This window comes from Mauremys reevesii, linkage group 2, assembly GCF_016161935.1.
Source record: "Mauremys reevesii isolate NIE-2019 linkage group 2, ASM1616193v1, whole genome shotgun sequence".
Lineage (NCBI taxonomy): Eukaryota > Metazoa > Chordata > Testudines > Geoemydidae > Mauremys > Mauremys reevesii.
Genome location: NC_052624.1, coordinates 45763619 through 45779319, shown reverse-complemented (window position 1 = coordinate 45779319; position 15701 = coordinate 45763619). Strand labels below are relative to the sequence as shown.

The 15701-nt window shown below is 40.5% G+C and overlaps 1 protein-coding gene across 3 annotated transcripts in view; it reads left to right on the top strand.

Moving 5' to 3' along the window:
* CDK6 (cyclin dependent kinase 6) overlaps positions 1 to 15701 on the top strand; it is a 177556-nt gene that overhangs the window by 46860 nt on the left and 114995 nt on the right. For all 3 annotated transcript variants that reach the window (XM_039522421.1, XM_039522422.1, XM_039522423.1), the window contains one exon: positions 2342 to 2477. In XM_039522421.1, the coding sequence (XP_039378355.1) occupies positions 2342 to 2477 (136 nt within the window). The remainder of the gene's footprint in view (positions 1 to 2341; positions 2478 to 15701) is intronic.

Here is a 15701-nt window from a genome sequence, read left to right as displayed (position 1 = left end):
CTAGCCAGAGATTGTAGGCAATATTTATTAAAGCTGGGGCCAAAACCCTGAAGTGGTAGACCCATAAGAGCATCCAGTAGCGCACATTGCCTCTCTTACATATTGGTTCAAATCTTTGAACTTAGGCCAGCTGTAAAATGGAGATAATAATGCTTAACCACCTTTATAAAATATTTTGAGATCTACATATGAAAAAACACTAAATAAGTGCAAAGCATTTTTCTTACCCATATTTTTCAGATGGCATAACTTCAGTGACTAGGAGGGAGGCACTGTGGCTTAGTCCAGTGGTTCTCAAACTTATTTGATAATGCCCCGCTTCTTTGTGTCTGGAGTAGTTTACATCCCACCACCCAGTCAGCAACCACCACTTTCCAGCCATCCACAGGCTCCTAGCTTAAGGCAGTGCCGCCGCCAGCAGCAGTGGAGAAGTAAGGATGGCATGGTATGGTATTACCACCCTTGTCTATCAGCAGCGATGCTTTCGGAGCTGGGCATCCAGCCAGCAGGCGCCACCCAGCTCTGAATGTGTGCAGTAAGTTAATTTTTTTGCTAAAGCTCCTCACACACCCCAGAATATATTCTGTGACCCAGAGGGGGTGCACCCCCTCCCCCAGTTTGAGAACCTCTGACCTAGTGCAGTAGGCATTACTGTGGAACCAGCATATCAGGAGTGTAGTCCTGGATCTAAGAGTAAGGAAATTTAATAATTAAGGACTTCATTAATCTTACACTGCCCCTACAATAAACAAGTGTGTTGTTCTTATTGGGTATAAAATAAATGCATTTTTTATCACTACAATCTTAACTTTGTCCCAAAATAAAAAAATTTTCACCACTAATCTCAAAATAGTGTCATCAGTTTTCTATCAAACTACATATTCTTTTTCTCAAGAATAGCAATTACGTGTATTTTAGAAAAAAAATCTACTATTAATTGATAAATATATTGACTGATTTTGTTTCATGTTTCACACAGGAAGGCAATCAAATCTGTACTTTTTAAAATAACACTTGTAATTTTGAAAAAATAATTTAAAAAAATAACATCAGATAACCCCATCTCATTTGAAAGCCTTCAGTAATTAGATAATTTCCCCATGAGATTGTGGCAGAGGAAGCCCCTGAGGAAGGGTTTGACAGAAGAGAAAGCAGTCACCCTCCATATCATTTAGAGGGGGGCATTCCATACAGAAGGAATTCCATATAAGGAGGCACAGAAATGTGTGCGAGAAACAGGCAGACATAGATCACTGGCTAGAGGAGCTGGGAGGCATATCAGTAAGAGTACATCTATACTACCCGCTGAATTGGCGGGTAGTGTTCGATGTATCGGGGATCGATTTATCGCGTCTTATCTAGACACAATAAATTGATCCCTGAATCGACACCGGTACTCCACCTCGGCAGGAGGAGTAAGTAGAGTTGAAGAGGGAGCCGCGACAGTCGACTCGCCGCCATGAGGATGGCCAGGTAAGTCAAACTAAGATACTTCAACTTCAGCTACGTGAATAGCGTAACTGAAGTTGCATATCTTAGTTTGAACCCGCCGCTAGTGTAGCGCAGGCCTAAGAAACAAGAGTAGACAAGTAAGAAGGGTGAGAGCTGTGAGGGGAAGAAACTTTGAACCTGATGATGAAAGAGAGTGAGAAACCAGAGGGATTTAAATAAGAGAGTAATGTGTTTAGAATGATTAGAAAGGAAGAATATCTTAGCAGCTGTATTTTGTATTAAAAGTTTTTTATAAACTCAATTTCCTGACGCCTGGTTTTAGTAATTTACAAGATTAATCAATGCAAAAATACTGTTTCTGTAAACCAGAGGAGAAGGAGAATGTGATCTAAACTGAGTGACAAATTATGTAATGGTGTACGTTGGAGGGGTGTGAGAAGAAATTAATAGGTGCATAAAAGCAGTCAGCTTCTTTGTTTCTCAAAAAAGTCACTATTGACTTATTTCCTCTTGAAGAAGAATGAAAGGGGAGCAAACGTGGCAGGAGGCAGAGAACATGTATACAAAATCAAATCATTTTCTGTATTCTGTTAACGGTAGTTGTGCCTAGATCAGAATTGATCATCTCCTCACCTAACAACTACTCTTTGATCATGCTGTGAAGTTGTAATACTTGTGATTTCAGAATCCAAACATGAAATTTTAATGTGATGTTACAAATAATTGATCTTCACTTGAATCATCAAGAGCTCACAGACTGTCCCGGCTTTGGAAAGTTCTTTCTTTGCTCCACATTTTACAGCAAATGGAAGCATACATGTGTGAGCTGCAAGGTACTGCTTCACTGGTTTCCGTGAACTTATCTCCTCTTTCCTTTTCCTCCTCTCAGGTTATTTGATGTATGCACAGTGTCACGAACAGACAGAGAGACCAAACTAACACTAGTGTTTGAACATGTCGATCAAGACTTGACCACTTACTTGGATAAAGTTCCGGAGCCTGGCGTGCCTACGGATACTATAAAGGTACAGAAGAAGGATTTTGTTCCCTTCATAATTTTAGGAAATAATATTATGTAAAGACAAAGGGTTTAATTATAAGGCGCTTCAGGCAAGCTACCTTTTGCTTCAATGGGAGTTTGCATGAGTGAGGGCTGAGTAAAAGCTGAGTAATCACCTAGTTAGGACTTGAGTTCTAGTGCACCAGTTACTGAATCACAGATCAGTGCAACTTTTATTATGGAAATGTTCATACTTGTTTTCCTTTGGTTTTGGATTTTATGTTCCTCCCCTTCTCCCCCCCAACCCACCCCCATGTCACCCCACCTCCTCATCCCACTGTTTCCCTTTAATCCTCCCAGATCTGGATTTACCATTGGAAGTCATCAAATACCTTCACTTACAGTAGTGGTTCCCACCAGCCTTCCCCTGTGGCAGGTTATTACTTAACTGTCCACTTCATGGTTACTTGAACCGTCCTCTGAAGCACCAGTTAATGGCCAGTGTCAGAGACAGAACACTGGACTAGATGGCCCCTGATGTGGTCTATTATAACAAGTCCTACTCTCCTACTCTTTTTTTCTGTTGTGGTTTTTTCTTCATTTTTTTAATTCTTGTGTTTTTTTCTTTTTCTTTTTTAACTGATTCTCTTTCCTGCCTGCACTTACTAGAAAGCTACATACAGCTCTCAAGATGGAAGGCATTCATAGATGGTTCTGTGTACCTGAGACCCTTGTGTTCTTGCAGCCGAGCTCAGTGTCACAGAGCAAAGCTTAGATTGGCATATTTCTATCCTATGCATGTGAATTACTCCCATGGCAAGTTGCATTACAAACCACTGTAGGAGCAGGAATGGATGGTGGGTGGCTTTCAAGGAGCTGCCTAGTGGTTTATGAATGGCAGTATGTTTGTGGTGAGGGAGATGGTCAGAGTGGATCCAAAGTCATGTAGTTTTCCCTTCCCGTGTGCATTAGTATGCCTTCCTGCGAAGGCCTCTCCCCAAGTTAGGAAATACTGATTTAAATGTATTAACGCCATAGCTTTTTTCCCCTCCTCCTGGGGGGTGCCATAGTAAAGCTCCATATAGAGGTCTGCAGTTTGAACCTGATCAAAATGTTCAAAAAGGGGAATAGAAGCAGGGGGATTGATTGATGTTAAAATTTCCTACCTCGTGGTTATGCCTGGTAAGTGTTTTGCTTTCTTCTGTGATAAGAAAAATTTTTTGTTTCTAAGGAAGGATTCTCTTGCTACTGTACTAGTAATTTTTGGAGGTGTATTATGTCTTCTTAACCTGGCAGGACTCCTAGGGAAATAAAGCAGTAGCGGAGGAGAAACGGGGAGGGGGAAATTCACTTAATTTTTTTTTATTATTCCACTAATTTTTGTTAACATTGGCAACCTAAGTGACTTTTTTGACCTTTGGGTCTGAAATCATACACTTCAGAGACCGATCATTTTACTTATCAAAGCCACAAAAAGTGTAACTTCAGGCAGTTCCAGTAGTTTTATTTTTGTAAGCAATCTTCTTGCATAAATGTTAAATTAAAAAAATGAAAACAGCTGGATTCAGCCTCAGCCGTGGATTGAAATGTAACTCACATATTACAAAGATATCATGTTCTAATGCTTTTAGGGTTCCTACTCTTCGCTGAAATTTTCAGGGCTGCTGAAGGGATCTGGTCATTTAATCCTCATTAAAATGTAATTAGTTAATATTAATGGGAATTGAATGTCCCAACACCCTAAGTGGATTTAAAAAAACTCACCTTTGGTTTTTAATCCTATTTCTTTCAGTACTTATATGCAATAGTCTGAGGCAAATGGAAAAAAAGAATATTGGCCTCCAATGTTGTGTGCCATTTTTTTTAAAACCTGGTTCTAAAATTGCATCTGCAAACATGAAATTCTGCTTGGGAATTAAGTACTTGTGCAGGCAATTACTGGTGTGCTGTGTATGGACCAACAGATGATTCTGCACAGACATTGCAGTTCAGGTGATGGATTATGATTAGGGCTCCGTGTTTGTCACAGAAGTTGCAGAAGTCATGGAATCCATGACTTCCTGCAACCTCCATGACTTCTGCAGCGGCCAGTGTGACTGACCCCAGGGCCGCCCAAGCAGCTGGCCATGGGGACAACCACACCGGCCGCTGCTGGAGTGGCTTTGCAGCCAGCCACATCAGCCACTGCTGGAGTGGTCCCAGCCCCTGACCCAGCCTCACTGGCTGCTGCTCTGGCGCCGTGGGCTGCGGGCCCCTGGGAGCACCCGAGCAGCTTGCCCCGAGGACTGCCTGAGCAGCGGCCAATGCAGCTGGCTCCAGGAACCTCCCTAGCAGAAGTCTCTCTCTCTTTTCCCCCTGGCTCCCAAAAAAACCCCAAAAAATAAAACCACCAGCAACAAACATTCTATCAGGCGTATTTATGGTAGAAGACATGGATAGGTCACAGGCCATGATTTTTTTGTTTTTTGCCCATGACCTGTCCATGACTTTTACTAAAATACCCATGATTAAATTGTAGCCTTAATCATGATAATTTGGCGCTATAAAGCATGTGAAGGAGAACAGTCCAGCAATTTTAAATGAGCAGGCTCAGTTCTGCCCACTTATGCCTATGTAAATGTCATTGCAGTCAGTGGAGTAAATCAGAGCAAAATTTGGTTTGTGATGTCTACAAAAGCCAGTTTAATGGATAAAGGAAAAAATCCAGCTAATGTTTACATGATCCCTTTTCCTGATTTCAGCATTTACGTGTGTTGGTTTATGAACTTTATGTGCCACAGGGAGAAGGAAACTGAGGAATATATACTTCAACCTGGAGGTGTAAAATCCAGCTCAAGAAGACAGAACTGCACTAGCTGTGATCAAGCTAATGCACTAAGAATAGAAGTGTGGCTGCCGTGGTGCAAGCAAAATGAGAGACTAGCCACCGACGTATATTCCTAGCGTCTTGGTTAGGATCCTGCTTGTGCCACTGTGGCGACATTTCTATTTTTAGCACGCTAGCTCGATGAGAGCTAGCACAAGTATGTCTCCTCAAGCAGGAATTTATACCTCCAGCGCCAGTTTAGGCATACCTCAATTTTCTTAATTGTACCTTGTTACTGTGACTATAAAAGGGACCAACCCTGCAAACTTCTGTTCACATGAGCAATGCTCAGCTAGTGCAGTTGAAGCCACTCAGGCTTGCTTATGCAAGTAAGAGTTCACAGGTAGGGTTGCCAACTTTCTGATTGCAGAAAACTGAACACCCTTGCCTCACCCCTGCCCCTTCTTTGAGGCCCTGGCCCCGCTCCCTCCATCTCCCCTCTCTCCATCGCTTGCTCTCCCCTACCCTCACTCATTTTCACTGGGCTAGGGCAGGAGGTTGGGGTTTGGGCTTCAGATGGGGGTGAGGGCTCTGGGTTGGGGCTAGGGATGGTGGGTGTGGAGAGCAGGAGGGCTGGAGGGTAGGGCTGAGGAGTTTGGAGTGTGAGGTCCACAAAGGTTTTTGAAGCACCTAATTCCCATTGATTTTAGTGGGAGTTTGGTGCCTAAATACCTTTAAGGATCTAGGCCTAGGAGTCTAAATCCCATTTATTTTGCATAGGCACTTAATAGCCTACATCTCACTGAAAGCCTGCTAAGTGCCTAAGACACTTGTGAAAATTTATCTCAGGGCACTGTGCCATAAATTCACTTTATCCCTGAAAATGAATACAATCATTGCTCCTTTCTTTGTACCCTGTGAATTCCACTCTGTCTGTGTTAGTAGCAAGTAATGTGTCACTTCTTAGTAATTAAAATGAAGATGTAGCTTCTCAGAAAACAAGCCAGTTTTCTGAGTTGTGCTGTGAGTCATTAGCCCACTGCCACAGATGCATGTACTCTGATCATGTTTGAGATGCGGAGCAGATGTTGCACAATCACGTGATACTGAAAACAAGGTGAGAAATTCCAGGAATAAATACACCACAGTGATGATGAAACTGCTGTAAGAAGAAGAAAATAAAATCTTCAGTGTGGCCTGTATCTAACAACATTGTTAAAGGAAACTCCTTAAAAAATGTCACTGCATTAATGAGCCTATTCAAATGTGCATGTTGTACGACATAAATAAATGCTTGATTAGTTGGATTTCTAAAATTGTCCTGCTAATATTTTATAGTGAGGAAAAGAAGCAAAACCGTTTTAGGCATTGAGAGTCATGGTTATATATACATGCACATTACAGGGCAAGATAAAATGATTTGAAGTGATTTATTATTTTGGAGGACTACTTTAAATCAAAAAGTTTATTCTCTTAAAATGAGGGCTGTTATGCCTCCTACAACGGCAATGTGGCTGGAAAGATGGAGAGAAAGGAAGCATGCCACACAAATGGCAGGTTCTAGAGGCATTATGCTGTCAATAACATGCTTTCTGGGTGATGGATACAGGAGAGGTTCCCCTTAATGGTGGTGTAGCCAGCTCTTCCCCAGACTGCAGCAGTTCCTACAAACATGGAGGCAAAATCATGTCTACCTCTTTGCCACACCCAGATGGCCCCTCTGGAGCCACTGATGCTGTCCACAGTGTGAGGTCTCCAGTCCACAGCTTGTTCTCCTTACACCAGTGGCCACATTTTGGCTGTGCTGGGGGAAAATGACTCTTTCTCTATAGTGCCCATCACTGTAGTAACTAAGGCCTGCTCTTACCTCTCCGTTAAGGCACTTGTACTGTTACTACCACAATTTGGATGATCTAATTTTTTTATTTTGGGAGAGTCCTGCTATTCATTTTTAATGAGTGGACATACTCCGAACCCTAATTATTTCCAAATTCAAACACTCAGAAAATGAAAAAAACATTCTCCTATTTCCTGCTGTGCCCCAATCCATGCCTTCCCAGAAGCCTAATCACTTCGAAACTCAGGAGGTCATAAAAATGTGAAGCACTCCAATAATTTTAAATCACTATGTCCACTCTAGTGTGATTTAAAGTCATTTGAGTGCTTCACATTTTTTTTTGACTGAATGAAAGCAACCTGACTGTATGAATAATTTGAGCCTCTAAATATAATGAAATGAAATTATAAATGTTGTGTAAAGATGTCTACCAAATAATCACAAAATAAAGGTCTGATGGCAGGAGAGAGCTACAAGTGTGTAAGGGCTTGACCCATCATTTTTTGAAGTCAGAGGCAGGATTTCCATTGATTTCAAGGTGCATTGGATCAGGGACTGTAACTCATCTTTCTTCAGCAAGATGATGGAAATAAAGATAAACGAAATAGATTCTCAATTGTAGTCAAGGGCTAAGGATCATCGAAAAGCTTACCTCCTTCTGTTCTAATTGCAAGGAGCATTTCTTTGATCCTGCCTTCTGTAACATAAATACAAAGCAACTAGGGCTATCGATTAATTGCAGTTAACTCATGCGATTAGCTCAAAAAAATTAATCTCAATTTAATTAATGAATCGTGATTAATCACATTTTTAATCACACTGATAAACAATAGAATACCAAATGAAATTTATTAAATACTTTTGGATGTTTTTCTACATTTTCAAATATATTGATTTCAATTACAACACATAATACAAAGTGTACACTTTATATTATTATTTTTTATTACAAATATTTGCATTGTAAAAATGATACAAGAAACAGTATTTTCTCAAACAAGCACTGTAGTGCAATCTCTTTATCATGAAAGTGCAACTTACAAACATAGATTTTTTTATTGTTACATAACTTCACTCAAAACCAAAACAGTGTAAAACTTTAGAGCCTATAAGTCCACTCCGTCCTATTTCTTGTTCAGCCAGTCACTAAGACAAAAAGTTTGTTTACATTTACAGGAGATAATGCTACCCACTTCTTATTTAAAATGTCACCAGAAAGTGAGAACAGGCATTCACATGGGACTTTTGTAGCCAGCATTACAAGGTATTTACGTGCCAGATATGCTAAATATTCGTATGCCCCTTCATGCTTTGGCCACCATTCCAGAGGACATGCTTCCATGCTGATGATGCTCATTAAAAAAATAATGCATTAATTAAATTTGTGACTGAACTTCTTGGGGGAGAATTGTATGTCTCCTACTCTGTTTTACCTGCATTTCATGTTATAGCAGTCTCAGATGATGACCCAGCACATGTTCATTTTAAGAACACTTTCACAACAGGTTTGACAAAACGCAAAGAAGGTACCAATATGAGATTTCTAAAAATAGCTACAGCACTCCACCCAAGGTTTAAGAATCTGAAGCAGGGGCGGCTCTACAAATTTGGCCGCCCCAAGCAGTCATGCCCGGGAGGCGCCCCCGAGCCGCGGGAGCAGCGGACCTCCCGCGGGCATGACTGCGGAGGGTCCGCTGGTCGCGCGGCTCAGCTGGACCTCCCGCAGCTGCGGGCGGTTCGCTGGTCCGGCGGCTCCGGTTGAGCTACCGCAGGCACGCCTGCGGGAGGTCCAGCCGAGCCGCGGGACCAGCGAACCGTCCGCAGTCACGCCTGCGGGAGGTCCACTGGAGCCGCCGGCCGAGCGTCCCCTCCGCAGTCATGGCTGCGGCAGGTCCGCTGCTCCCGGGGCTCCGGTGGACCTCCCGCAGGCATGACTGCGGCAGGTCCGCCGGCCCAGCCTGCCACCCCCCCCGGGAAAGGGCCGCCCCAGGCGGGTGCTTGCCCCGCTGGGCTCTGGAGCCGGCCCTGATCTGAAGCACCATCAAAAATCTGAGAGGGACGAGGTCTGGAGCATGCTTTCAGAAGTCTTAAAAGAGCAATATTCAGATGTGGACACTACAGAACCCGAACCACCAAAAAAGAAAATCAACCTTCTGCTGGTGGCATCTGACTCAGATAGTGAAAATGAACATGCATCGATTCACACTGCTTTGAATTGTTATCAAGCAGAACCCGTCATCATCATTCCAGAGGACATGAAGTTGGAAGCATGAAGGGACATATGAATCTTTAGCACATCTGGCATGTAATTGCGACTAATTTTTTTAATCGCTTGGCAGCCGTAATAGCAACATGTATATTTGAAATAAAATTAAATTTATAACAATCTACCAAAACAAGACACTCCACTGCACTTGCTTCTCCCCCGGGGGAGAGGATGAGAGAACAAACAACATGTGACAGCTGTTAGTCATGTTGCTTAATGCGCTTCTGAAAGGTACTCAGATACTACAGTGATGAATATGGTATAAGAACCTTCATGGAATGGAATAGAATAGAAGGAGATGAGATAAGGTTCCACTGGTAAACCAGCAAAGATGGGTTTCCATGTAGTCAGGAAAAGACAGTTTTTGGCATATCAGGAAAACTCTCACACTTCCTCCAATTAATTTACACCAATATTTAATTTATATGAGCATTTTTTTCTTGATGCCTTTACCTGCTTCATAAGGATAATGACTAGCTCCACTTTCCGATATTGTCATGGATTTAATTTTCCATTTTTGGTTGTGAGGAAAGGTTGCTGAGGGAGTGGTTGGATGGGGCGGGGGGTTATTTGTATGCCTGGCTTTTTAACATATGTCAAAAGCACTTAGCACCTTAGGTAGACAGTTACTTGTATAACTTACAAATAAAAAGAATAAAATAAATACATAAGTAATTTCTGGTTATATAATTGATTATGAAGGTTAAAGTTTACCTTGGTTAAAGTCCGCACAGACTTAAAACTTTTCAAGACTCCTTAATCAGTGAAAGGTTAGTATTCACCACTCTCTCACTCTTTCTGGTAAACAGAATTATGACTTAGGCATAGTAAAACTGTAATATTGCAAACATAGGAGATCAGATTCAGCTCTCCATTAAATGAATGTAAATCCAGGATAATGCCATTGATTTCAGTGAAGTTATTTCAGATTTATACTAGTGTAAATAAGAGCAGAATTTGGTCCATTTAATTTAACTTGCATGTTTATTTTGGTGCATTTAAGAGAATATCATTTAATTTCTGTTATCACAGTGGAGCTGGAAATTATAACTGTGATGCAAGAAAGCTTCTGGCTCTTAATATTCTGAATGCCTTTGAGAGATAGGTAAAGGCTACAGTGACTGGATAGAGATTACTTATGAAGCTGGTATTTTTATTGCTAGCACATCACTGTAGTGATAGTCACTGCAAGCTCCGGAGTGAGCCCACCTTACTTGATTAGTCTCGTTATAGTTGGTATGATAACACCCATTTTTTCATGTTCTCTGTGTACATATATCTTCGTACTGTATTGTCCACTGCATGCATCCCATGAAGTGGGTTTTAACCCACGAAAGCTTATGTCCAAATAAATGTGTTAGTCTCTAAGGTGCCACAAGTACTCCTCGTTCTTTTTGCTGATACAGACTAACATGGCTACCATTCTGAAATAATGTATCTGTATTCTAAACTTTTCTTACAGTATACTTATCTCTGTCTTTGGTAAATTAAGTCAGATTGTGACAGACCCTTACATGGGTGTGCAGTGTGGAAGTCATGCAAAGAGCCATCCCACTCTCTCCTCCTTTAATTTTTGTGTAGAGGCTATTCACAAGTGCAGTCCCTTTGCTTGAGGGAGATCAAGGATGTCCCCTAAGGCACACATCACCCTAAAGGTTGTGGGGATGCATGGGAGGAGGAGGCAGGATGGCACATTGTGAGGAGGGATCAGGCTACTAAAAAGTCCTCATAAACATATTTATTCTCATTGGCTGCCTGGTTCTAAGAGTTAAGCTAAGTCAAGGAACAGAAATAGCGCTCTGTGACATGTCTAGTCAGAACTAACCAAAACTAATGCAGTTTGAATTCTGAATATCAAATCCTCACCATAAACTTTTTGTAAATGATCTATAAACCAAATATGATTCATGGCAACTGTACAGCAAATAGCTTAGAATAACAATTTCATTTGCAAAATTTTTAGGACAATCGTGGACAATTCACAACCAGTCAGACTATGAATTCATCACATTATTTATACAAACTGTTCACTCAGCTCCATCCATTACCATTTTCCACTGGCACCTAGTCTAGCACTAGAGACATAAATTGTTTTGATGCCACTAAAAACAAATTATTGTGTCCTATAGTAAAAAAATAAATACATTGAATTAGGATATTTTAGTGGAACTCTGATTTTTTACTAAGCTGTATCTGTTTCTTCAGCAACAGCAGTGTCTAGCTTCATGCATCTGAAGAAAAACATAGACAAAAATATAATAACAAAAACATCCACAAACAGGAAGCTTTTCCTGCGTATTTTGATATTGTAGAACTTTAAACTATCCCTATATATTTTTTAATTTTTGCTATTTCCATTAATGTGAAAAATCCCCCAAAATATATTTCCAACAAAAATGTAAATACCTAAAAGCAGGAGAAAGGGGGATCCATTGGCATTATTTAGGAGGACACTATTCCAACTGCGTAGAAGCAGAAGGGCTATGCTCCCCAGCTACAGCAAAAGATGGTGGAAGCAGCCAGAAACAGCAACTTTGGCTCCCTAGCTGTTCCTGGCAGGAATCAGAGAGAGAGTATATGTCTGGAACAGGTTATTATAGTCTCTGACTTTGTGTAGGCCCTAAATTGTAAGACAGGGAAATGTCATAGGGATAACAATTAGATCCCAAGAGGTGTGTAACACTGTGGCTGGAACTGGGAGCAAGGATCTGGAATTAAGTCCGTTCTTCCTCTTCCCCACACCATCCTGAGTTTGAGGCCATGAGAAGGGTGTAGGACTGTTGGTAGCATCAGTTTTCCTGCTAGGGCTGTGGGGTGTTTCACCACTTCTCTGCTGATTCTAGAGTCCCTCCCACTAGCTAAAATTCAGCTGCATTTTCTCTTTCTCTACACAAACAACCCTCACGTCCAATGAGGTAGCTTCATTTAGTCTGGCTGCCACACCCCTCCATCTCCTCCAGTCAGGGACACCAGCTCGTCTTCCACATATTGTAGAATGCTTCCTGTTTGTGGATTTTTTTTTATTTTATACAAAACCCAAATGTGACCGTACAGGCCATGCTGAATGTGTGAAATATGCTGCTATAGAAACAAGTTCTGCAGTGATTTGCCAGGATCCAGCTACGGCACTATTTTTTCCCCCACCAGACCTAGAAATAATTGTAGGTAGCATCTTCCAGGTGGTTGAATCTTAATTAGAATTAAGTTCATGCTTAGGTACAATATTACCAATTCTTCGCTATAGACAAGAGAGCTAAAGAGAAGAGCTTCCAACCTCAGAGGGGCACTGGAAGATGTGGGCAGGTGATGGTTGTTTGACACCTCAGAATAGCCAAGAGTGTGTTAGGGAAAACTTGCAAATAATAGTAAAAGATATAGAATGCAAACGAAGAAAAGACCCTATTGTGCATGCATGCTTCCCTCGGACAGAAGATACCACAAAAGCATCATATACCCAAAGCAGGACTTCTCCTACTCTCTCCCACCATCATCATTGCACATATTTACACAACTTCTTCCTTTATTTATCACCGTGCTCTATAATCAACATACGGTTCATATTACTAGTTTCTCAGGTTTCAAAGTGAAATAAATTGAGCTTTCTTCCACTTTGAGAATATCCCCTTTTTAAGAAGTCCAAACAAAGACGCACATTATTAGTAAGTTAGTAAGCAGCTGCCAGAAAACAGAAAATTAGGAATGGAGTCATGAGTGAAATAATAGAGATACTGTTTGGTGCTTAACCCTTTGTGTGACGGGAAAAAACTTCAGTAGAAAAGTGGCTGCTTAATCTGTTTGTAACTTTGGTGAAGGATATCTGTTTTTTTTAATATTGAACACTTAGTACTACAGACACAGTGGGTCAAACCCTTCTGTGGTGTACCCCTGTTGGCTTGCTTGGGTTACAGCACGGTGAATTTGGCCGCTAGCTATTAGCATTAGCTAGAGAGCAGTCTCATTTGATTTCATATACAGTGTGAAGTGTTTGCAATTAAGGGCCTAAATTTGTCCTTAATTGTTGGTAAATGTCAATATTTTAAGGTTTTATGACTTCCTCTCAATATACAGTTACACAGCAATGCCATTTATGTCAGTGAACGAAACCCAATTCAAACCCCGGCAGAATGTTTTGATTGAATTCTGGATTTTGAAAGATGAACCCAAAGTTTGTGTGTCTCTCTCTCCCCTCCCCCACCCATAACGAGAAACTAACGAGCTTAGGCCCTGATTCAGCAAAGTACTTAAGTATCTGCCTTACTTTAAGCACACGAGCAGTCCCAGATTTTAAATGAAACCAATCTAAAAGACTGCTCCCTAGCTGATGCTAATAACAGAAAGCCAAATTAATCTCTGGTTTAACCTGCTGAAGTCAGTAGAGTTATTCCAGAGAAGGATTTGAACCATTGTCTCTATAGTCCCAGACTAGTCACATGCTTAATGTTAAGCACGTGCTTAAATGCTTTGCTGGATCAGGGAAAAAGTCTCCCCTTGAAATATATGTGGAAGCAGCATCAGTGGCGTTTGTCTATACAGCAAAAGCTGTTCATGAGCTAGCCTACCTGAACTAGCTTGACTCCATCAAGTGTGGCTAAAAGCAGCAGTGCAGACAATGCAGTGCAGGTGTCAAAGTAGGTAGTACAAGCCTATCATGGACCCTGGGAACATATGTGGCTTGTACTACCTGATCTGAAACTCATACTGTGTGCTATCTTCATTGCTATTTTTACCTGCATTAGCTAGATTCAGACTAGCTCATGTAGGCTAACCCAGAGACAGGGTATGTCTACACAGCAAAAGCTGTGCATGGAATAGTTGCCCGCATAGATAGAAAAATGTGCAGTAGTTTGTCATGATGGTAAACCCTTTAATATAATGGAAAAGGGCTTGAGGGAATCACAGCTACAAAAAAGAATATCATAACGCAATATTGGCTTCATTTTTTTTAAATCATAACTTTAAATCCTACCTTTTTTTGAGCCACAATAATTAATCCATTTGATTCTCAAGTGAACTATTAGAATTCACAAATCTCAAAAGCTAATTTCTTTTTAATTCAGATAAATTCATTACAAGCTAGATGGTATATCTTTACTCATGTTGAGAAGTATCTGTTTCCACAAGTGGTCACATTTAAATCAGTAGGACTGCTTGTGGACTAAATTGCTAAATTGTTTCCACAATCTGAGGCTAAATACATGAGACCTACAAACAGCAACGTGAAAAAAGAAATTGCGCTTAAGTACTTGTAAAATGTCCGCTTTCTCTGTCAAATGCAACAGGAAACTGCACACTGTAGCTTTAAATTGCCAAACATAATTTAGAAGTCATGTCAACCATCTCTTTGGAGTGTTTCATATTCAAGCCAATAAATTCAGCTGCAGGACTATCTGTCCTCTGTTTTAGGATATGATAGTTATGTTGCATAACTGTGATTTAGGAATCTCAGACGTCTCCAAAATGTTACAGTATTCTGTGCATGGAAATTCAGAGTAGTTTTCTCTTTAATTTCCCTGCAGGAAAGGGAACAGTACAATGGTGGGGTTTTAAAATCTAGTTTATGATTCAGTCTAAAATATTATTTCATTTGAAATTAACTTCAGATATTCCTGTTCTGACAAGTCTAGTATCTATTTTATCAAAGACTTATTTTTAGACAGAAATTTTGACAGCAGTACACTCCTCCTTTAATATTACAAAGGAAATGCTTGCTGTCCAAACCCAGACTTGGCAGTTTAATGGAAATGGTTCCAAAAGAATACGTAGGATGTTACAAATGTAAAATTAGTTTAATGAAAGAGTGTACAGATGTCTTTCATGTATTTTAAATAAAAAGGCTAATTTGAGATTCAAGAAAGTCAACAGTGATGTTTGAGCCATATGCTTGTTATTACAATAGTATGTTGTGTACAGCTTTGTCGTTCAGTGAGAAAGAACACTGCGCGAAAAGGAAAAGACATTTTAAAAACATGAAGTTATGGGAAGAGAAACCATCTTCCAAAGAAATGTTTTATTGTCGTCTTGTCTTCTCCATTGCTCTGTTAACACTGTGATTAGAGCATGTCCCATTCTTCTTTTTGTTTGTTCATGTAATTCCTATTGAAATCTATGGGACTTATTGAACGCATAGGAAAAGGAGAATGGAGGCCAAACTGTGTAGGCTATAGTGAACCAAAACTGCAAAGGGATGCATAATTCACAGGGAAATTAAAATAAAAATAAACCACAGTTTCTTTTGCTTATTTTTTTTGGAGCAAAAGTCGCAAAACAAGCAGAAAACAGCTTTTGGTTCTTGATGAAATGTGGTAGTTTAGCTTCATTACTTCAAGTGTTCAGTGTGTTT